The sequence below is a fragment of the Scyliorhinus torazame genome, chromosome 10 (genome assembly GCF_047496885.1).
Source record: "Scyliorhinus torazame isolate Kashiwa2021f chromosome 10, sScyTor2.1, whole genome shotgun sequence".
Lineage (NCBI taxonomy): Eukaryota > Metazoa > Chordata > Chondrichthyes > Carcharhiniformes > Scyliorhinidae > Scyliorhinus > Scyliorhinus torazame.
The window spans coordinates 257,618,746-257,643,699 of record NC_092716.1 but is presented as its reverse complement, the minus strand read 5'-3'; the positions used below and the strand labels follow the sequence as shown (position 1 = coordinate 257,643,699).

The following is a 24,954-nucleotide window of genomic DNA, read 5'->3' as shown; positions in this document are numbered from 1 at the left end:
TGCGAGAGAGGCAGAAAGGCAGAGAAATGTAGGTAGGGAATGTCAAGGCTTTGAGTGGAGGCTGCAAAAGGCATGGACATCAGAGGTGGTGTGATTAAAATCAAGGATGCACAAGAGACCAGAATTGGAGGAACACAGAGACACCGGAGGGTTGTGGGCAGGAGGGGGATGATGGTTGTGGGCAGGAGGGGGATGATGGGGAGCTGTACTCGAATTAGAATCGCCCACTTGGAGCTGAGCTGATATTAGAAATGCATCAGGTTTGCAATTAAAATCCGGTACTTTGATGGCTGGGGAAGCAGGCTGAGAAGTTTGTATGTGTAATAAGAGACACACGCAGTCCCTGTTTCAAGGGCAGTCATGCTGAAAATATTGTCAACATATTCTGTATATCTCCTAGTCCATTGAACCAGTGATAATTGGGGGAAAACCAGGTCATCTACTTTCTGGACTAGGTTCAAAAAGGGAATGAGTGGATTTACAAATGTACACATCATCCTCAGGCTAAAGTTCACCTGATCCTTGTCTGAATGGGAAAGATGGCCAGACTGCCTGGACCCCTCCACCCACATCGGACTATGGGATGGTTTGAGGTGCTGGGACCAATGGCTGTGCAAGACAAGTCCCTCCCGGTGTGAGATGAGAGGAGTGTGGAGAGGTGATTGGAGAGTGTCTGGGTGGGTGGAAGCTGCTGCTGGAAGAGGCGGAGCTGCAGCCGGGGCTGGGGCTGGTACTGCCGCTGGAAGCGGAGCCGGAGCTGGGGCTGGTACCGGAGCTGCCGGTGGAAGGGGGGCAGCGGGTCTGACAGCAGCTTCTCACAGAGCCTCGTGGGGGGCAGAGCGCAGGGTAAGGATGTTTGCAGTTTCCAGTCGCTCTTTTGTTTATTTTGCTGCCTTATCGCGGTCAGACCTCAGCGTTGGGTAAATGTTTTTGTTAACGGTCCTCTCTCTCTGCACCCTCCTCTGGGGAGCAGTGTACAGTCCGCGCTGAGGGGGTTATGGGGGGATGATGGAGGGTATGGGGGGCGAGGGATGGTCTGGGGGTGAGGGTGAGGGAGAGGGAGCGTCTGGTGCGGGTGTGAGGGAGGGTCTGGGGGGCTGAGGGTGGGTCTGGTGGTGAGGGAGAGGGAGGCTCTGGGGGGGGTGAGGGAGGCTCTGGGGGGGTGAGGGAGGGTCTGGTGGGGGGTGAGGGAGGCTCTGGGGGGGTGAGGGAGGCTCTGGGGGGGTGAGGGAGGCTCTGGGGGGGTGAGGGAGGCTCTGGGGGGGTGAGGGAGGGTCGGGGGGGTGAGGGAGGGTCGGGGGGGGTGAGGGAGGGTCTGGGGGGATGAGGGAGGGTCTGGGGGGGATGAGGGAGGGTCTGGGGGGGTGAGGGAGGGTCTGGGGGGGTGAGGGGGGTTCTGGGGGAGGGGGAGGAAGGGTCTTGTGTGGGGGTGTGAGGGAGGGTTTGGGGGGTGAGGGAGGGTCTGGGGGTGAGGGACGGTCTGGGGGGCTGTGGTCAGGTCTGGCAGTGAGGGAGAGGGAGGGCCTGGGGGGTGAGGGAGGGCCTGGGGGAGGTGAGGGGGGGTTCTGGGGGGGGGGGTGGTGAAGGATGATCTGGGGGGGTGAGGGAGGGTCTGAGGGATGATCTGAGGGATGATCTGGGGGGGGTGAGGGATGATCTGGGGGGAGTGAGGGATGGTCTGGGGGTGAGGGAGAGGGCGAGGGAGGGTCTGGTGCGGGTGTGAGGGAGGGTCTGGGGGGCTGAGGGTGGGTCTGGCGGAGAGGGAGGGTCGGGGGGGGGGGGGTGGTGAGGGGGGGTCTGGGTGATGAACGCTGAGCGATGCCAGCTCTCTGTCACCCTTCGTGCGAATGGACCGGAATAAAGACACCATCTCCCCGGCTCTGCTCTGTGGCACTGGGATTGCATTGACACACTGGGGGGAGGGGGAGGGAGGGTCTGGGGGGGGGGGGGGGTGAGCACACGCCCATCCTCTTGGGATTGAATTGACACACTGAGCACCCCCCCCCCCCCCCCCCACCCCCACCCCCCACACACACACAAACCACTCAGGGGAGGGGGTGTTTAACCCAGCCTGATGCCCCCCCACCACCACTTAGGGGAGGGGACCCTGACCCAGCCTGATGCACCCCCCCCCCCTGCGGAAGGGGGCCCGGCCCAGTCACTAACTCTGAAGTACAGCTGGAGGCTGCAACTGTTACACATGCAGTGTTTAAAGGTCCCAGCACCATGGTGGGGGAGGGGGTGGCTTGAAGTCCTCCCTCTGCCTAATATTCAAATGAAGACTCTCTTTCTCTTCCTATAAAGCAAAGCTCAGAGTTCAGACCAGTGACAGAAAAAAAACTTCATCAGAGTTGAGCTCAAATGTAAACCGGATTTTGTTCTATTTCTCTCTCTCCCTTTCTGAAAAGGAGCAGATGTGGTGAGGAGCGGATGTCAGTGAAACCAACAGTATAGTTGGACTGCAGATAACAGCACAATAGAACTGAATAAATACATTTAATCAGGCTAAAAGAGAGAACAAATAATGTAGGGCCCTTAAGTGATATATTTAGTGTGTGCAGGTGAATCAACAGATCAGAAGAGGCGGAAGAACATTTGACTACTTTGAATGTGTATATATAGCAGCATGTGTACAGGAACTAAAATCCTGGTTTGATTTCACGCGAATGCTGTTGATTCCCAATTTAATTTTGCGCTCGCGTTCAGCCCCTGGACACCAGGAAACCTGGTCTCGCTTCACCTCCCAATTGACAGAAACTGTACCACTGCTATATAAATGAACCGCAAACCAGAAGTTCAACTTTGGTTACAGCCAAGCTCTGGTGTAGCACATTTGTGCTGCCTGACTGAAAGTTCTATTGTGCTTCTTGTAAATTTGCATAAATGTACAGAACTGCAGCCGCCAGCAATTTTAACAGCCATCCAGACGTCCACAAGTCAGGTCTTTAAATTGAATGCTGACGGTTTAAAAGAATCCTGCATGCTCTGAGGATCCTTGGGCATTTTTTGCATGAGGTTTGACACCACAGTGGCGTTACACTCCATTCGGGTGGATGGTGGGAGGTTGTTTACCTTGTGGGAAAGACTGGAACTAAGGGACACGTTTTTTTAAAAGAGGCCTCCCGTATAATACAGATGTGAGGAGTGTTTTTTTTCTCTGAGGCTGGATAGTCTGTGGGCCTCTCTTCCCCAGAAACCAGTGGAGGCCGGATCATTGTGTATTTTAAAGGCAGAGTTAGATAGATTCTTTATTGACTGAGGAGTCATAATAATAATCTTTATTATTGTCACAAGCAGACTTACATTAACACTCCAATGAAGTTACTATGAAACGCCCCCAGTCGCCACACACCTGTTTGGGTACACTGAGGGAGAATTCGGAATGTCCAATTCACCTAACAAGCACGTCTTTCGGGACTTGTGGGGGGAAACCGGAGCACCCGGAGGAAACCCGCGCAGACACGGGGACAACGTGCAGACTCCGCACAGACAGTGACCCAAGCCGAGAATCGAACCCGAGACCCTGGTGCTGTGAAGTGACAGTGCTAACCACTGTGCTACCGTGACACCCAAAGGGTATATCTAGGTGGTAGACAAAAAAAATGGACCACAGTCAGGTCAGCGATGATCTCCTCAAATGGTGAATCAGGCTCAATGGGCCAAACTACTTACTCCTCCCAATCCTTCATCTGGAGACACACTCGGCCTTGTTTTAAAATGACTTGGGGCTGTTATTTCAAATTGACTAACTTCAGTAGCAATGTAAGGTTAGAAGCTAAACTCGCCCCAAATTGTGCAGAAGCTGTACGGCCAATAGTATTAGAAGTCATGTTGAGCCGAATGGAATTCTTCTGAGGTAATAATTTAGTGGACAAGAACCGAGCAAGGTGTTGCTACGATTTCCAAAAATGTCTGACCAAGCAACACAGGTTCTTGAAGAAGCCCAGCGATCGTGAAAGTAATTACAAATTAGCCGCATGAATTGAAACCCCATTTGGAAAGCAAAGGCAGGAGATGATGCTTCATGTTCCGCTGCCGTTAGAGAGCCACAATGCAAGAGTGTGTACTGAATCCTTTGCTGTTCACACTATCATGAAATGTACATTTTGCAACATCATAAAATGTTCTGATGTTGCAAAACTTCATGGGCAGATAAATTAATAGGACAGATTTCGAGGTAATTCAAAGGGCTCTGGATAAATTGATTGTGAAGCAGTTTAATGTGAAGAGGAGTTGTGAAATGTGTACATAGTGAAAAGATGTCAGTTTGAAAAGATGGAATGGGATTATGATTGGTGACGAGAAGTTTACTGCCAATATGAAGCTACTATTAACAAAAGTAGTCAAGCGCATGGATACATCCTAAGGAGATTTCATTATTGCCCGAGTTTTGCAGTAAAGCAGTGAAGCAACAGTGCTTGCTACTGACCTTGAGGAAAGCTCCCCATAAAGATCTAGCAAGATGTGTTGTGCAAACTTCCCCTTTGCTATGGAGTTGATGTGTCTCATGACCTACCTCCTTGAAGCGCTTCAAGGCCACTGGACGGTAGCCGTTGAGGGACGCTGCCTGGTTCTTCTTTGGCACCGGCATGATGGTGGTCTTGTTGAAGCAGGTGGGGACCTCAGAACGAAGTAGGGAGAGGTTGAAGATGTTCGCGAACACACCCGCTAGTTGGTCCGCGCAGGACCTGAGGGCATGACCAGGGATTCCATTAGGACCAGTTGCTTTCCGAGGATTCGCTTTCAAGAAGGCCAATCTGACTTTGGAGGCTGTGACGGTAGGTATGGGTGTGTCCGAGGCTGCTGGGACAGTTGGCAACTTGTTGGTTTCCTGTTTGAAATTAACATAGAATGCATTGAGTTCATTGGGGAGGGGTGCTCTGTTGCCGGAGATTCTACTCGACTTTGCGTTGTAGCCTGTTATGTTGTTTAAGCCTTGCTACAACCGCCGAGAGTCCATATTCTATGCCCGCTTTGAACAGTCAGCCAATACATCAGTGCTACCCGCCCCAACAGCCTTGGACACACCTATACCCACTATTACAGCCTCAGAGGTAAGAGCTGCCTTCTTGAAAGTGAATCCGCGGAAAACAACAGGCCCCGACGGAGTCCCTGGGCGAGCACTCTGATCCTGCGCAGACCAGCTGGCGAGTGTATTCGCAGACATCTTCAACACCTCACTCCTCCGCTCTGAGGTCCCCACCTCCTTCAAGAAGACCACCATAATACCAGTACCAAAGAAGAACAAGGTAGCCTGCCTCAACGACTACCGACCTGTGGCCCTGGCATCTGTTATCATGAAATGCTTCGAGCGACTAGTCATGAGACGGATCCACGCCAGCCTCCCAGACGTTCTCCATCCACTGCAGTTTGCCTACCACCACAACCGTCCACAGCAGATGTTATCTCCCTAGCCGTACAATCAACACTCGGACACCTCTACAACAAGGCCACCGACTGCAATTCATAGTCTACAGTGCCGCCATTATCCCGACAAAACTAATAACCAAACTCCGCAATCTTGGACTTGACCCCTCCCTGTGCAGCTGGATCCTTTACTTCCTCACCAACAGACCGCAATCTGTCAGGATAGGTAACCGCACCTCCTCTACAATAGTCCTCAACACCGGAGCCCCGCAAGATTATGTGCTCAGTCCTTGACTGTACTCCCTACACACACGACTGTGGCAAGATTCAACCAATTTTATCTGTAGGTTTGCGGATGATATGACCGTGGTGAGTCGTATCTCAAACAACAAGTCAGACGACAGAAGGGAGATAGATCACAGAATCATAGAATTTACAGTGCAGAAGAAGGCCATTCAGCCCATCGAATCTGCACCGGCCCTTGGAAAGAGCACCCTATCCAAGCCCACACCTCCACCCTATTCCCGTAACCGGTAACCCCACCCAACCTTTTTGGAAACTAAGGGTAATTTATCATGGCCAATCCACCTAACCCGCACATCTTTGGACTGTGGGAGGAAACCGGAGCACCCGGAGGAAACCCACGCACACACTGGGAGAACGTGCAGACACCACACAGACAGTCACCCAAGCCGGGAATCAAACCTGGGACCCTGGAGTTGTGAAGCAACCGTGCTAACAACTGTGCTACCATGCTGCCCACTTGGCTGCATGGTGTACCAAAAACAACCTCTCTCTCAATGTCGGCAAAACCAAGGAACTGATCATTGACTCCAGGAAGCATATGACACACACCCCTGTCTACAACAATGGCTCCAAAGTGGAGATGGTCAATAGCTTTAAGTTCCTGGGGGGTCACCATCACCAACAGTCTGTCCTGGTCCACTCGCGTTGATGCAACAGTCAAGAAAGCCCAACAATGGCTCTACTTCTTACGGAAGCTAAAGAAATTCGGCATGTCTGCACCAATCTCACAAACTTCTACAGATGTGCGATAGAGAGCATCCTATCCGGCTGCATCACAGCCTGGTATGGCAACTGCTCGGTCCACGATCGCAAGAAACTACAGAGTGTGGTGAACTCAGCCCAACGCATCACACAAGCTTGCCATCCTTCCATTGATTCTGTCTACACCTCCCCTGCCTCAGGAAGGCAGACAGCATTATCAGAGACCCCTCCCACCCAGGCATTGCCTTCTTCCAGATTCTTCCATCAGGCAGAAGGTACAGAAGTCTGAACATCCCTACATCCAGATATAGGAACAGCTTCTTCCCCACAGTTACCAACGACTCTCCCTCGGACTGATCTGTTCCCTGTAAGAACACTATTCACGACGCTCTATGCTGCTCTTGCTTATGTCGTACTTGCTTTGTTATTTTACCCTTATTCCATACTGTAACTAATTACTGATTTGTCGATGTACTGTGTAACTTTTTGCATTCACTGTAACTATCTACTTTTTTTTTGTCTACTGTGTTTCGAGGGTATCAAACTATTCGGAAGGACAGAGTGGATGGTAAGGGAGGTGGTGTAGCTCTGTATTTAAGGATGATATCCGGGCAACAGTAAGGGATGACATCGGTGCTATGGAGGATAAGGTTGAATCCATTTGGGTGGAAATCAGGAATAGTAAGGCGAAAAAGTCACTGATAGGAGTAATCTATAGGCCACCAAATAGTAACATTATGGTGGGGCAGGCAATAAACAAAGAAATAACGGATGCATGTAGAAATGGTACAGCAGTTATCATGGGGCATTTTAATCTACATGTTGATTGGTTTAACCAGGTCGGTCAAGGCAGCCTTGAGGAGGAGTTTATAGAAGGTATCCGCGATAGTTTCCTAGAACAGTATGTCATGGAACCTACGAGGGAACAAGCGGTCCTAGATCTGGTCCTGTGTAATGAGACAGGATTGATTCAGGATCTCATAGTTAGGGATCCACTCGGAAGGAGCGATCACAATATGGTGGAATTTAAAATACAGATGGAGGGTGAGAAGGTATAATCAAGCACTAGTGTTTTGTGCTTAAACAAAGGAGATTACAATGGGATGAGAGAAGAACTAGCTAAGGTAGACTGGGAGCAAAGACTTTATAGTGAAACAGTTGAGGAACAGTGGAGAACCTTCCAAGTAATTTTTCACAGTGCTTAGCAAAGGTTTATACCAACAAAAAGGAAGGACGGTAAAAAGAGGGAAAATCGACCGTGGATATCTAAGGAAATAAGGGAGAGTATCAAATTGATGGAAAAAACATACAAAGTAGCAAAGATCAGTGGGAGACTAGAGGACTGGGAAATCTTTAGGGGGCAACAGAAAGCTACTAAAAAAGCTATAAAGAAGAGTAAGATAGATTATGAGAGTAAACTTGCTCAGAATATAAAAACAGATAGTAAAAGTTTCTACAAATACATAAAACAAAAAAGAGTGGCTAAGGTAAACATTGGTCCTTTAGAGGATGAGAAGGGAGATTTAATAATGGGAGATGAGGAAATGGCTGAGGAACTGAACAGGTTTTTTGGGTCGGTCTTCACAGTGGAAGACACAAATAACATGCCAGTGACTGATGGAAATGAGGCTATGACAGGTGAGGACCTTGAGAGGATTGTTATCACCAAGGAGGTAGTGATGGGCAAGCTAATGGGGCTAAAGGTAGACAAGTCTCCTGGACCTAATGGAATGCATTCCAGAGTGCTAAAAGAGATGGCTAGGGAAATTGCAAATGCACTAGTGATAATTTACCAAAATTCACTAGACTCTGGGGTTGGTCCCGGCGGATTGGAAATTAGCAAACGTGACACCACTGTTTAAAAAAGGAGGTAGGCAGAAAGCAGGTAATTATAGGCCAGTGAGCTTAACTTCGGTAGTAGGGAAGATGCTGGAATCTATCATCAAGGAAGAAATAGCGAGGCTTCTGGATGGAAATTGTCCCATTGGGCAGACGCAGCATGGGTTCATAAAGGGCAGGTCATGCCTAATTAATTTTGTGGAATTTTTTGAGGACATTAACAGTGCGGTAGATAATGGGGAGCCAATGGATGTGGTATATCTGGATTTCCAGAAAGCCTTTGACAAGGTGCCACACAAAAGGTTGTTGCATAAGATAAAGATGCATGGCATTAAGGGGAAAGTAGTAGCATGGATAGAGGATTGGTTAATTAATAGAAAGCAAAGAGTGGGGATTAATGGGTGTTTCTCTGGTTGGCAATCAGTAGCTAGTGGTGTCCCTCAGGGATCAGTGTTGGGCCCACAACTGTTCACAATTTACATAGATGATTTGGAGTTGGGAGTTGGGGACCAAGGGCAATGTGTCCAAGTTTGCAGACGACACTAAGATAAGTGGTAAAGCAAAACGTGCAGAGGATACTGGGAGTCTGCAGAGGGATTTGGATAGGCTAAGTGAATGGGCTAGGGTCTGGCAGATGGAATACAATGTTGACAAATGTGAGGTTATCCATTTTGGTAGGAATAACAGCAAAAGGGATTATTATTTAAACTATAAAATATTAAAACATGCTGCTATGCAGACAGACCTGGGTGTGCTAGTGCATGAGTCGCAAAAAGTTGGTTTACATGTGCAACAGGTGATTAAGAAGGCAAATGGAAGTTTGTCCTTCATTGCTAGAGGGATGGAGTTTAAGACTAGGGAGGTTATGCTGCAATTGTATAAGGTGTTAGTGAGGCCACAGCTGGAGTATTGTGTTCAGTTTTGGTCTCCTTACTTGAGAAAGGACGTACTGGCACTGGAGGGTGTGCAGGGGAGATTCACTAGGTTAATCCCAGAGCTGAAGGGGTTGGATTACGAGGAGAGGTTGAGTAGACTGGGACTGTACTCGTTGAAATTTAGAAGGATGAGGGGGATCTTATAGAAACATATAAGATTATGAAGGGAATAGATAGGATAGATGCGGGCTGGTTGTTTCCACTGGCGGGTGAAAGCAGAACTAGGGGGCATAGCCTCAAAATAAGGGGAAGTAGATTTAGGACTGCGTTTAGGAGGAAGTTCTTCACCCAAAGGGTTGTGAATCTATGGAATTCCTTGCCCAGTGAAGCAGTAGAGGCTCATTCATTAAATGTTTTTAAGATAAAGATAGATAGTTTTTTGAAGAATAAAGGGATTAAGGGTTATGGTGTTCGGGCCGGAAAGTGGAGCTGAGTCCACAAAAGATCAGCCATGATCTCATTGAATGGTGGAGCAGGCTCGAGGGGCCAGGTGGCCTACTCCTGCTCCTAGTTCTTATGTTCTTATGTTTCCTTGGTCGCAAAAAAGTACCTTTCACTGTACTTTGGACAATAAATAAATGAAATCAAATGTAGGTAGTCAGTGACTCTAGCTTAGTCTAGTATTGTCTCTTGGCATCCCTGATGGCTTTGCGGAGGTCATACTTGGATTTCTTGTATCGGTCTGGGTCGTCTGTCTTGAACACCTCAGATCTGGCCTTCAGTAGGGAGTGAATCTCCCAGATAAACCACAGTTTCCGGTTGGGGAACGCACGTACTGCCTTCTTTGGCACGTAGTCTTCTAAACGTTTGCTGGTGAAGTCAGTGACAGTGGTGGCATACTCGTTAAGGTTGGCCACTGAGTTCTTGAATATGGACCAGTCCACTGACTCCAAGCAGTCCCATAGGAGCTCTTCTGTTGCCTCGGACCAGCATTGCACAACATTCTGAACCAGATTCTTCTGCGTAAGTTTCTGCTTGTATGCCAGGAGAAGGAGTATCGTCGTGTGGTCCGATTTTCCGACGTGCTGTCGGGAGCCGGGTCGGGCCTCCGGGGACCAGGGTTGCTTCCTAGGCCGGGTCCGGCGTTCCGGAAACTGGTTCGGGCCTCCAGGGGCAGGTGTCGCTTCTCAGGCCGGGTTGGGCGCTCCGGGAGCCGGGCCAATTTCCACGTGAGGTCCCGGTTGGACTTCCACGTCGGGCCCCTTCCACTTCCAGGTCAGGGTCGGGTCGTTGGAGGAGTCCTGCCGGGTCGGGTCAAGAGGCGTCGGAGGATCTTCAGACATGTAAGTAAACAAAAGAGAAAGGTTAGAGATCGTGTTAGAATTAAGTTTTAAAGGGTTAGTATGGTTATAAGAGATGTAGGAACAGGATCTGTGGGAGAGAGCTCACGGAGAGCCGCCACACACCGGCGCAATCTTGTGCAGGTTTATGTAAAACTAAAATGATGGCGAAATATCTGTGGAGGAATAATAATTTTTATTAGTGTCCCAAGTAGGCTTCCATTAACACTGCAATGAAGTTACTGTGAAAATCGCCAAGTCGCCACATTCCAGTGCCTGTTCGGGTACACGGAGGGAGAATTGAGAATGTCCAATTCATCTAACAAGCACGTCTTTCAGGACTTGTGGGAGGAAACCGGAGCACCCGGAGGAAACCCACGCAGACACAGGGAGAACGTGCAACTCCACACAGATGGTGACCCAAGCCGGGAATCGAACCCAGGTCGCATGCGCTGTGAAGCAACAGTGCTAACCACTGTGCTGCTACTTTGCTGCCCAAAGTAGTTGGTGGAAGCATTCTGGAATTTTACTTATCTTTTGCGGATCAGGAGTTGTTTCCTCTCAACAAATCTGTTCTCTGGTGCTTCATTTGCAGTTGGTTTCCCCCTTCATAAAACATAGAAGACTGGTAGGTTCCACAATGGAGCAGCTTGTGTAAGTTAGCATCGTCAAGATATTAGAGGAGCAATGGCCCATAACAGGTTTACGGCAACTTGTTTGCACGACAATTATGGTGTTACTCGTTAGGATTGTGTCACAAGCATCAAAACCAGCAGCCTCTACCACCTAGAAGGACAACAGCATCAGGTGCATGTCAATACCACCACTTGCAATATCCACACACCATCCTGACTTATAATTTTATCACTGTTCCTTCACTGTCACTGAGTCAAAATCCTGGAACTCCCTTCCGAATGACACTGGGTGTACCTACACAGAGGTTCCCAACCAGTGTGCCACGCAACACTGATGTGCTGTGAATGCTCCACAAATGTGTCGCAAAATAAGATTCAAAATGATTCAACCTTATTGAAAATAAAGTAAATCTAATCTTTTTTTTCAGTCCTCTGGTCGGCATCTCAAAGTCACAATGAACCTCTGGCCTCAGAATGTTTTATGTTGGTAATCTGAACCATGCGTGAACCAGACATGCACGGTTCGGATTTTTAACATTGGTCATGCGCATGGGACTAACCGATGTTTTTTCAAATAAATCCGTTCTACCCATGCGTGGCCCTTTTCCCGGCCGCCGCATGCATGGTTCTGAAAGCATCAAACATTCCGAGCCGCGGACGTGTCACCCTTTCCCGGCTGACTCGTGCGCAGGAGATCCCGGGGTCTTCAGGAATAGGAGATGCTAACCGCAAGGCAAAAAACCAAAAAAGGGCGCAAAAGCCTGGGAGAGGCGAGGGAGACCGACCGGGGAGATGTTGGAAAAAAGACGGGGCAGAGTTTTTAAAAATAAAAGTTGCCAGTAAGAGAATAAGACAGCGAAACAGGGATCAGTAAAGTTAAGAAAAGGAGAAACAGGCTCCAATATTGCATTTGACATGTAAATGGGGATTAGGCTTTCACTGTAAACTTCTTAAAATGGTGGCTTTAACCTGTTTTGGGGGGTTTTAGAGATAAAAGGCTTTTGCGAGAGGGCAGTTCAGTTGGAGAAAATAGCAGGTATGTCTTAAGATCTTTTACCACATATAGGTGTGCCGTGACGCATAAAAGGTTGGGAGCCACTAGACCACAACACATTGGCCAAGAAGGCAGTTCACCACCACCTTCACGGAAGAGCAATTAGGAATGGGCGATACATTCTGGGCCTTGCAGCGACGCCCGTGACAGAAATTCAATCATAAAAATGTTTCCTGTCTGCACTGATGTCTGTGAACGTGAGACAGGTGATTAGACCTGAATCTTCAAAAGCCCTTCGCATATTTAGCTACAGTCCCTATCCTGTAACGTTGTTTGGCAATGGGGAAGTAATTTTAATCTGCCCAGTTGCAATCTGACTTTCATTAGGAACAACCTCTGTTAATGTGTGTGCCAAGCAGAATGACTTGGGTTCTCTGTGCTTTTGTCCCATTCGTTATGTGTTCGAAAGATTGGTTCTACTGTCTGTGGATTGGCATTTGCAGAGTAGCATTTTTGGACATTAAGATATTCTTCGTGTTTGTGATACATGGTGACAGATAGCGCTGGTTTGATGGAAGAAAGGTGTGCTGCATTAATAATCTGGCTGGTGCAAAATGCGAGTGCATGTTGCTTTTGAGTCAGCATTTGAGCCGAACATAACTACATAACAGCGATATTGCCACAGCTGTCCTCTCTGATCTCGCCACCTCCGACTAAAGTAGTGATTTGGAATTCCTGTTGCAAATTAGCAAACGTGCTTTTATACGGCGCCTTCCCAGGTGCTTTTCAGCCAATGAAGAACGTTGGAGGTGTGAAATTAAAACAGAAAATGCCAGAAAGATTCAGCAAACCTGTCTCTGTTTCCCTCTCCACAGACACTGCCAGACCTGCTGAGTTTTTCCAGCATTTTCTGTTCTTATTTCATATTTCCAGCACCCCCAGTATTTTGCTTTTAACTTTTTGAAGTAATTACTTTGTTTCATAAAACTCCTGGGAAGTACCTTGGGATGTTTTATTACGTTAAAGTTATATTTTTTAAAAAGTTGTTGTAGATGCTGTTATAACGTGCTGGTATCGTAGACTTTGACCAAATTGCCTGCTGTTTCATGGCACTATCATATGCATGCGTTGGCAAATGAACTATGATAAAGTGCCGTGCTGGATTTGAAACCGCATGAGTGACGCCTCGGATTGTCGGCTTGAATAATGCAGAATACAAAATAAATTAATCCTATGAACAGCCTCTTTGTAAATAACGTTTCCTTATTTTAGTAGTAAACCATTTTATAGATCATATCACCATGTTCTTTCTTCTCCCCCTGCTTTAAGGCAGCAAAGTCTTAACCCTGTGTCATAACAGGGAGTGTGCCTCCTGTTGTAAAGAGATCTCAAGAACTTAAATTGGTGGTAATGATGTGGCCTGCTACAATCAGCAGGAACCCGAGATTCCCCCGGTACACTGTTAAATAAACTCTTTTTGTCCTCCCTGGATGTTTTCCTTTTTAAATACATAACTTTTCTCAACAGTCTTGATTAGTGAAGACAAAAGCTTTTTTTTAAACACTAAGGACTAACCAGCGAACTGTAGGTGTTACAAGCCCACAAATGATTACAGTGTTTGTACTCGAGCCTTGACTTTTAACTGAACCCTCCCAACAGTAAATTAAACAGCTTGGGATAAACTACAGAGGGAACAGAAAAATACCAACAGCTACACAGAAGCAGGAATGCTTTGAATTTCAAATTCGCACAAAAGTCTTTTGCCACCTCATTGCTGATGCAAAATCAGCTGATGGGTGTTGTCCTGCATCACACTTTTTAATTCCCCGTAAAGATTCTCGCCCTTTCTTCAGGGAACAATCTGATCTTTTGTTTGCAATGGCGAGACTGTCAATTCACTTGCTCACCAACTGCGATCCCCTCCCAATTAGCAGCCAGAGGGTGGGCTTGTTCAAGTAAAGACTGGTGTGGATGGTCTCAGTTGCCTAAAAATTAATGACAAATTTTGCAAAAGGTCCAAGTGAGCAGGAACATGTGGGGAAAATGGGGAAGATCCTGTTAAGAAAATGAAAGTACAATGGGACTTCACCACGTGAGGGCTATCATGAGATTAGTGTGGCCTGGCAGTGTGTGTGGAATTTATACCGTATAATTGTTTGTATCCAATATTGATGGATGTACAATACCCAGTAGTTTCAGATAATAAGGTTAATAGAGGGCAGCACGGTGGCACAGTGGTTAGCATTGCTGCCTATGGCGCTGAGGACCCGGGTTCGAATCCCGGCCCTGGGTCACTGTCTGTGTGGAGTTTGCACGTTCTCCCCGTGTCTGTGTGGGCTTCACCCCCACAACCCAAAGATTTGCAAGTTAGGTGGATTGGCCACGTTCAATTGCCCCTTAATTGGAAAAAATAATTGGGTATTCTAAATTTTAAAAAAAGGTTAATAGGCGTTGGGTAATAATTATATTAAGTATATTCACAGTGGTATATAAAGAGTCATCCTGGTCTTACAGTGGAGAAGTAAGCTTTTTAGCGAGTAATAAATAGTCTACCAAAGCACCCTAGTCTCCATGTCTTCTTCACAAGCAGGCTTGGTAGTTTCCTCTAACCAATATTTACCTGTGCAATGTATTTTCTAATTATCCATTTATTTTCCGCCTTCATTTTTGTGCTGAACATTTTTTAGAAAATGTGCAATTGAAGGAAAACCTGCATATCTGTTCACATTAGTTTGGGCAACAAGGAATCAAGCCTGACATTCCCAAGTTCCTTACATCAACAAGTGGAGATGGTGGGATAGTGGTTGACGTTGCTGATCTAGTAATCCAGAGGCCCGTGCTAATGCATTGAGAGCAGGGTTGAAATCCCACCATGAGTTGAATGTCCTCTACCCAGACTTGGCCACAGCTTTAGAGAAACACCCACCCTCACTGGTAAACCTAGGAAGAGCAGCAAGGGGTGTTATTTGAACCTAGGTTCCAGAGGTGAAAGGGCAGTACTTAAGCCACTGTGCCATCCAGGTCCATATTTAAGAAAAGAAAGATATGCATATTTCATGACCAGAGGATGCCCCTAATCACTTTTCAGACCATTAAATACTAATCACTATTATAATGTGGGCAATGTGGCAGCCAATTTGTGCATGGCAAGCTTCCAAAACCAGATGATAACGACCAGTTAATCTGTTCTCATGATTTTGACAGAAATATTGACCAGGACAGAGCGCCATCCACTACTGAAGAGGCAGATTTCGCCTCAGTTTAATAATAATATTGTCACAAGTAGGCTTACATTAACGCTACAATGAAGTTACTGTGAAATTCTCCTTGTCGCCACATTCCGGCGCCTGTTCGGGTACACAGAGGGAGAATTCAGAATGTCCAAATCACCTAACAGCACGTCTTTCGAGACTTGTGGGAGGAAACCGGAGCACCCGGAGGAAACCCACGCAGACACGGGGAGAACGTGCAGACTCCACACAGACCGTGTTTAATGTCTGCCTGAGGCAGTGGCTTTGTGGTATTGTCACTGGACTAGTAATTCAGTGACCCAGAGTTATACTCTCTGGCCCCGGGCTCGAATCCCACCGGGCAGATGGTGAAATTTGACTTCAATAAAAATCTGGAATTAAAAATCTAAAGGTGATCATGAAACCATTGTCGATTGTCGTAAAAACCCATCTGGTTCACTGATGTCCTTTAGGGAAGGAAATCTGCCGTCCTTACCCGGTCTGACCTACATGTGACTCCAGATCCACAGCAATGTGGTTGACTCTTAAATGCCCTCAGGGGTGGGCAATAAATGCCAGCCCAGCCAGCGACGCTCACACAGTGCAGCAGTGCTTCAGTACTGCTCTGGAGTGGCAGTCTTGGGGCTTGAACCAACACCATTCTAACCAAGAGATGAGTGTGCTATCACCCTGAACCACCGTGAACACTGGTTATACAGGCTATGATATTTGTATTGGATTATGGGATGTTGTGTTGACTCTGTTGTGACCATGAGAAACCAGCAGAATAAAGAGCTGCCGTCAGACTAATACCCTGGGCAGTCTTGGCCATGCAATCGCACTGGCACGATTCCAGAAACCTCCACAAGGAAAATGTGCTTACCTGCTTGTAGCTGCGTGAATACCGCATGGAAATCCTTCTAGAAAAGGATATAACTTCAATAATTATACTTGTGGAACTGCTGAAACATTAAAAATTTGTGGCATGAATAAAACCAAATCTTGGGTTTCAACCCTCTCTGCCGATCTGATTACTCAGAGAATCAGAGTAAAGCCTCCTGTCAGACGATAACCATCTAATTGGCAGCCGCAATGATCTGTTTATGGTACAGGGCTGCCAATGTTGTTGTGAATAATAACTATGCCTTTATTTGCACATAAACCAACCACTACTTGTCTGTCCTTTTGTAACAGACCGCCATGACGGCCACACAATCCATGGAAGCTGTAAAAAGGCACAGCAAAGATCCTGCAAACGGAGTTGGCCCAAATGAGAAAGAACAAGTGGGACAATGGGGCAGAGCCTGGTAAGGAATGAATATTTAACAGACAACAAATCTTTACCACATGGAGACAATCTTGGGCCTGGTGGTGTGCGTGGGAGTTACACTGCATATTTACTCGTGTTAAAACATTACCTGAATTTCTAACTAATTCATTCTTGGTGAAGTGCTTTGAGAAATGCAATAAGGCACCATATAAATGCAATTCCCCCCCCCCCCCCCCCCCCAATTATCCATTTATTTTCGGCTTCATTTTCTTGCTGAATATTTTTTGGAAAACGTACAATTTAAGGAAATGCTGCATATCCATTCAAATTAGTTTGGACATCCAGGATTTAAGTCTTCTATTCCCAAAATCCTTGCATCAATCAATGGTAATGCTGATGGTCTAATAGTCCAGAGTGCATGGGTTCAAATCCCACCCTGGCAACTAGTGGGATTTAAATTCAATTGATAAAAAAATTTGGAATATAAACCTAGTTGTAGTAATGGTGACCATGCCAACTATCATTGATGTAAATTAGGGAAGGAAATCTGCCATCCTTGCCCGTTCTGGCCTACATGTGACTCCAGACCCACAGCAATGTGGTTGATTCTTAACTGCCCTCTGAAATGGCCGAGAAGGTTACCAGGGTCAAAGGCAATTAGGGATGGGCAACGAATGTTGGCCTTGTCCGTGACGTCCACATTCAATGAAAAAAACTACTTTACTTTTGTATAAATAAAGCAGGCATTTCATTGGAGACACTGACAAGAAAGGAGACATTTGGACAGGTGGAGGGATGCACACGATTACAGAGTTAGAGGTTTGGGGGAGGTTGCAAACATAGGGAGGGGAAGATAATTGGAAACAAGTAGAAGAGTTTTCCAGATGTTGCTGACTGGGAGGCAGATCAGGTGAAGAAGCACATGGATGAAAGATGGACAAGACTCCGTGTATTCTACTACCAGACTGTGTTGTAGATTTAATTGGTGGTACATTACAGTAATTCCACCCCCTCTAAATGTGACCCCCCACCCCAAGATTGAAATCGATGAGAACTCTAACTTTCCCAGTCGCTCATCGCTTTACATAGGAACAGGGGTAGACCATTCAACCCCTCGAGCCTGTACCACCATTTAGTGAGATCACGACCGATCTGTGACCCAACTCCATATATCTGCCTTTGGCCCGCATTCCTTAATATCTTTGCTGAACAAAGATAGGGCAGCATGGTAGCACACGTGGCTAGCACTGTGGCTTCACAGCTCCAGGGTCCCAGGTTTGATTCCCCGCTAGGTCACTGTCTGTGCGGAGTCTGCACGTTCTCCCCGTGTCTGCGTGGGTTTCCTCCGGGTGTTCCGGTTTCCTCCCACAGTCCAAAGACGTGCAGGTTAGGTGGATTGGCCATGCTAAATTGCCCTTAGTGTCCCAAAAAAGTATAGGAGGGGTTATTGGGTTAAGGGGACAGGGTGGAAGTGAGGGCTTAAGTGGGTCAGAGCAGACTCGATGGGCCGAAGGGCCTCCTTCTGCACTGTATGTTCTATGTTCAAACCAAAAATCTATCCATCTTTAATAAGGGACAGGGAGTCCACACCGAGTAAATTAAGAAACAAAGTTTTATTTACAGAAACGATACGTATGCTACCCAGTAGATGATCCCAACTGGGTTCCTTCCTAATCTGGTACCCGGTGCCTTACTGGCCAACCTTTTATACATGGGTTAATTGACATACCCCGCCCCTAGTGGGGGAGCTCGTATTCCGCGAGGATCATTGGAAAGAAGAGCATTGCCACCCTGTAGGTTCCGTGTGGGATATTACACAGTCTCAGACTCTAAATTAAAAATTGTTCTAGGTTCAACTGCAGTTTGTGGGAGAGAGATACAAACTTCTACCATCCTTTGAGTGAAAAAGTAAGAAAATACAGAGAGTCGTGAACACAGCCCAGTCCATCAGGGTAACCCACCTCCCATCCATTGTCTCTGTCTACACCTCCCGCTGCCTGGGGAAAGCGGGCAGCATAATCAAAGACCCCTCCCACCTGGGTTATTCTCTCTTCCAACCTCTTCCATCAGGCAGGCGATGCAAAAGTCTGAGAACACGCACTAACAGGTTCAAAAACAGCTTCTTCCCCGCTGTTACCAGACTCCTGAATGACCCTCTTATAGACTGAACTGATCTCTCCACACATCGTCCTCGTACACACTGGTGTACGAGGATACCAGAACTTGCAACGAGACCTGGGTGTCCTTGCATACCAGTCACTGAAGGTAAGCATGCAGGTGCAGCAGGCGGTGAAGAAGGCAAATTATATGCTGGCCTTCATTATGAGAGGATTTGAGTACAGGAGCAGTGATGTCTTTGTGCATTTATACAGGGCCTTGGTGAGGCCACACCTGGATTATTGTGTGCAGTTGTGGTCTGCTTATCTGAGGAAGGATGTTCTAGCTATAGAGGGAGTGTAGTGAATGTTTACCAGACTGATTCCTGAGTTCACAGGAGTGATGTACAAGGAGAGATTGCAGCGGTTAGGATTGTATTCACTGCAGTTCAGAAGAATGAAGGGGGATATCATAGAAACCTTTAATATTAACAGAACTGGACAGGGTAGATGCAGGAAGGATGTTCCCGATGGTGGGTGTGTCCAGAACCAAGGGTCACAGTCTGAGGGTGTGGGGTAGACCATTTAGGACAGTGATAAGGAGAAATCTCTTCATCCAGATAGTGGTGAAACTATGCAATTTGTTACCACAGGAAGTAGTTGAGTCTAAAACATTATATGGTTTCAAGAAGCAATTAGATATAGCACTTGGGATGAAGGGGATCATAGGATATGTGGGAAACGGGATTAGGCTATTGAGTTGGATGATCAGCCATGATAATGAATGACGGAGTGGGCTTGAAGGGCCGAATGGCCTCCTACTCCTATTTTCTCTGTTTCTAGCTTCTCTGCTGAGTATCGCTACACTCCATATAATAATCTTTATTGTCACAAGTAGGCTCACATTAACACTGCAATGAAGTTACTGTGAAAATCCCCTAGTCGCTATGTTGCTAACTTTTGCCTTAGTTTAATTGCTCTGTTCTATCACCTTTGCTCTTGAGTCACCAGGTATCTTTCTGATACCGCCACGTGGTTCAAGTCCGAGTAATGATCAATAATCCAATACACCGCTTAGTAAGAGTTAAATCAAAGCACATTTATTATATACAGTAATCAATACTCATGCATAAATTCTATGTCTAAGCTACTTCCTACAACTAACAGGCCAATACTTAACTTGGAACTGGCCCACCAGGTCAGGGAAACGAATGGTCTTTCTTTTGGGTTCTGAGCCTGTGGGATTCGAAGCTGTTACAGACTGATAGCTAGGAGCGCCTATCTCATTGCGAGCGTTGAAGTAAGACTTACGGGATGTTTCACGATGGCTGCACCGGTCACTGTCAAGGGTTGGTCTGCGTTGCTGAGTGACCCAGTTCGAAGACGAAGAAGGGTGCAGAAGGGTCGATTTGAACTTGGACCCTATTCTTATAGTCCCCAGGGGCTTCCGGCCTTTCAGGGTGGACCCTGTACCTGGTTCCAAGTGATTGGACTTTGTCCCAATCATTTGGTTCGATATTCTCCAATGCTGGAGCGATTCCTTGATCGATGGGCGATCTTGAGGTGGTCGTTCACCTCCCTTTGTGTAGGCTTTTGCTGGCGCCGATGAGTCTGGGTTGGCTTTGTGTGTCTAAAATGTTGCACATTGTTCCCGGGGATTGCTCATTAGTATGCAGATGGCTGGTGTTTTGTTGTGCTGATGGTTACTGGTATCGATCTTGTCTGGTCTTCCCAGAGGTGAATACACAGTCTACCTGCAGCTGCTTGTTTTAGTCCTGTTGGCTGATTTTCCCATCAGCCTTTGCCGTTCGCCATTTTAAATCGGGATTAGCCATTCTAAATTGGGAGTTAGCCATTTTAACTGGCTACAGCTACACTCTGGTACTGTTCGGGTACACTGAGGGAGAATTCAGAATGTCCAAATTACCTAACAAGCACGTCTTTCGGGACTTGTGGGAGGAAACCGGAGCACCCGGAGGAAACCCACGCAGAGAACGTGCAGACTCTGCACAGACAGTGACCCAAGCCGGGAATCGAACTTGGGACCCTGGAGCTGTGAAGCTACAGTGTTAACCACTGTGCTACTGTGCTGCCCGACCACTTAAATCATGAATAACATTTATTAATTAAATTTGAAAATGCTAATATTCCATTCAAAGGTTCACAATTGTCATGGAAGATCGTGCTTCGCACCGAATCAGATAGTTTCCATTTTTCTCCTGTCGCAGTACTAAGTCTGAACTCCTCTCGATGTCCAAGGAATAAAATGCATTTATGTTTTCTGATGTTGGGGGCTCCATGTATTGTTCATTACAGTTCTATGTATGTTTACATTGTATATTTATCACATGTTTATCATGTTGGAACAATCTGCTTGGACTGTAAGCAGAAAATACTTTTCACTGAACTTCGGTCCACGTGGCAATCAAGCTAAAGCTAAGTGCATCCTAACATCTCTCCTGAATGGCCTGGCCCTACGTTTTCAACTATACCCCCTAGTTTTAAAATCTCCAATTAGTGGAAATAGTTTTATGTACCTTGTCTTTCCCTGTTAATATCTGAAACCTCTCGATCAGGTCACACAGCAGCCTTCTAAATTCTAGCGAAAGCAGCCCTAATTTGTGTAATCATTTTTGTAAACCTACGTTGCACTCCCTCCAAGGCCAAAATAGCCTTCCTATGGTGTGGTGCCCAGAATTGTACACAGTGACTCCAAGTGGGGTCTAACTAGAGTTGTGTAAAGCTGCAGCATAACTTCTGTATCTTTATACTCCAATCCTCTAGATACAAAGGCTTGCATTCCATTAGCCTTTTTGATTATTTTCCGCACTTGTTCCTGGCATTGTAAGGCTCTGTGCAGCTAAATCCCCAAGTCTCTTTGAACATCCACTGTACCTAACCCCTTTACATTTCGAAAGTGCTCTGCTCTATCCTTTTTTGTTCCAAAATGGTTCACCTCACAATTGCTTACATTGAATTCCATCTGCCACAACTTTGCCCATTAACCTAGTCTGTCAATAACTTCTTGCAATTTTATGCTATCATCCAGGCTGTCTACAATGCCACCTAACTTTGTGTCATCTGCAAATTTGGAAATTGACTTTCTATGCCATCATCCAAGTCATTAATGAATATTTGAGGTCCCAACACAGATCCCTGTGGTACACCAGCAGTCACCTCCTGCTAATTAGAGTAATTACCCATTATCCGCAGTCTCGCACCTGCCATTCAACTAATTTCCCACCCATGCCAATAATTTACCCTCAGCTCCGTGGACTCCCACCTTAATACACAGTCCCTTATGTGGGACTATATTAAATACCTTCTGGAAGTCCATATAAATTAAATCCATCGACATTCCTCTGTCCAGCACCTTGGTCGCCTCTTCAAAAAATTCAATAAGATTAGTCAGGCATGATCTTCCCTTCACAAACCCATTCTGGCACTCTGTGACGACTGAAATTTCTCGAGGTGTTCAGTTACCCCATCCCTGATTATAGATGCCAGCAATTTCCCCACCAACTGTTATGCCAACTGGTCTGTAATTGCCTGGTTTCCCCCTTTCACCCTTCTGAAAAAGTGGAGTGATTATTTTCCAGTCCAGAGGGACCACCCCATCTAGGGACCTCTGAAAGATTCTAAGTCGGGCATCTACAATGTGCTCCCCTACTTACTTTAACACCCTCTGATGGAAACCATCAGGTCCTGGGTATTTGTCACTTCCATTAATTCCCTCATTACTAATGCTAAACTTGCGTTAATGGTATTATGTAATACATATTAAGCCTCTGTCCTTTAGCAACTATTAATTTTTTCGGGCTTCCAGCAAGTTATCCTCCTTTTCAACTGTAAATAATTTTTTTCAATAAATTTAGAGTATCCAATAATTTTTTACAATGAAGAGTCAATTTAGCGTGGCCAATCCACCTACGCTACACATCTTTGGGTTATCATAGATATCATAGAATTTACAGTGCTGAAGGAGGCCATTAGGCCCATCGAGTCTGCACCGGCTCTTGGAAAGAGCACGCTACCCAAGGTCAACACCTCCACCCTACCCCCATTACCCAGTAACCCCACCCAACACTAAGGGCAATTTTAGACACTAAGGACAATTTAGCCTGGCCAATCCACCTAACCTGCACATTTTTGGACTGTGGGAGGAAACCGGAGCACCCGGAGGAAACCCACGCAGACACGGGGAGAATGTACAGACTCCGCACAGACTGTGACCCAAGCCGGGAATCGAACCTGGGACCCTGGAGGTGTGAAGCAATTGTGCTAACCACGATGCTACCGTGCTGCCCATTATGCTGCCCCCACAATGCCCGTGCTGGGGGGGGGGGGGTGAAACCCACGCAGATACGGGGAGAATGTGCAAATTCCACACTGACAGTGACCTGGGGCCGGGATCGAACCTGGGTCCTCGGCGCACATGAGGCAGCAGTGCTAACCACTGCGCCACCGTGCCATCCTTAGAACATGTTGCTGCAGGAAACTATCCTGGACACATTCCAGAAATTCAACACCTTGCTGACAGGTGCAGTCTGCCTCCCCAATCTATGTGTAAGTTTTTAAAAAAAAAACATTGCTACTACTCTGCCTTTGCTACACAGTTGCATAATTTCTGCTAACACAATCTAACACCTCAGAACTTCTACCAGGGGCCGATACACAACACCCATTACAGTTTGAGATCCTTTTTTGTTCCTCAGTTCCACCCATATGGTCTCCACTGGATGCTTTCCCCATGTATCCTCCCTCACCATTGAGGTGATAGTATTTCTTTTTTAAAAATATATTTATTAAAGTTTTTTAACACAATTTTTCTCCCTTACAAACAATAACCCCCCGTAACAAAAAAAAACGAGAAATCGCGCAGAGCAAGATATATACATGACAAAATGATATATTTACACAGCTTTGTACACTGGCCCTCACCCGTACGTGCCAGTTTCCCCAACCCTTCATGTTATCTCTTGCTCATCCACCCTTCCAGGCAGTCCCCACCCCCCACCCCCAAGGTTGCTGCTGCTGCTGACCGACCTTCCTCTAACGCTCCGCGAGATAGTCTAGGAACGGTTGCCACCGCCTGTAGAACCCCTGCGCAGACCCTCTCAAGGCGAACTTAATCCTCTCCAACTTTATGAACCCAGCCATATCATTTATCCAGGCCTCCAGGCTGGGTGTGAAAGTGTACAAACTCAGCAATAGCATGATGGGAAAAATAGCCAACTTATGTAGCCATGTATAAGAAAGTTGTGTCAGCTAGTGCCAAGACCAGATCCTGACACACTAGACAAAGCTAAGAATCCACATAATCGTATCATACAAGGCCAGAAGAGGGAAAATAGTGCCTGACCTTCGTAAAACCTGATAACAAAGCCACGATCTAGGAATGTCCTAATAACACAACCTCCTCATGACCTAGGTCCATCTGCGTCAAGGCATCATGAGGGCAGAGGTAAAAACAAAATAGGAGCACGTCTTAAACCCTCTAAAGACAAAATACTGCAAATAAGCCGAGTCAGGGTCTTTCCATGACAACATGGTTAGTCAGAAGTTATGACTGTATTGACATTTTTGAACAAGGTCTATTTTTGTAAAATGATACAGCTTTTGTATAAATATTGAACGTTTTCTCCATGTCTTTGCGAGCTTGAGAAAGAATGAGCAGGTTTGCTTAACAGCTCTCTCTCTCTCCAAACTGTAGCCATACTGCATGCAGACTTTGGTCAATAAAGACGAAGTTAGTTTTATCGAAACACAGCTGTAAAGTTGTTTTCTTCACAGTCTTGAAGTAGGAAAGATTTTAAAGACGACATGGGGGGGCTTCGCCTCCTTCCACATTAGCAAGATCCTTCGCCGGGCTACTGGGGACGCAAAGGCCAGAATGCCAGCCTCTTTCGCCTCCTGCACTCCCGGTTCGTCCACTACTCCAAATATTGCTAGCCCCCAGCTTGGCTTGACCCGGACTTTCACCACCTGAGATATTGCTCCCGCCACTCCTCTCCAGAACCCCACAGACCTTCCTCGATCTCCTCCCCCAGCTCCTCCTCCCGTTTATCCTTCAACTCTTCTACCAGCGCTTCCCCCTCTTCTTTCAACTCCTGGTGTATTTCCGACACCTTGCCCTCCCCGACCCATACACCCGAGATCACCCTATCTTGAACTTCTTGTGCCGGGAGCAACGGGAATTCCTTCACCTGTCGCCTCACAAAAGCCCTCACCTGCATATATCTAAAGGCATTTCCCGGGGGTAACTCAAACTTCTCCTCCAGTGCCTCTAGGCTCGCAAAT

General features: G+C 46.7%; 1 protein-coding gene across 1 annotated transcript in view; it reads left to right on the top strand.

Moving 5' to 3' along the window:
• The first annotated feature begins 680 nt into the window (after positions 1-680).
• Positions 681-24,954, top strand: part of dhcr7 (7-dehydrocholesterol reductase) — an 82,987-nt gene continuing 58,713 nt past the window's right edge. The window contains exons 1-2 of the mRNA XM_072466722.1: positions 681-846; positions 16,483-16,595. Of these exons, the coding sequence (XP_072322823.1) occupies positions 16,489-16,595 (107 nt within the window). The 5' untranslated portion in view covers positions 681-846; positions 16,483-16,488. The remainder of the gene's footprint in view (positions 847-16,482; positions 16,596-24,954) is intronic.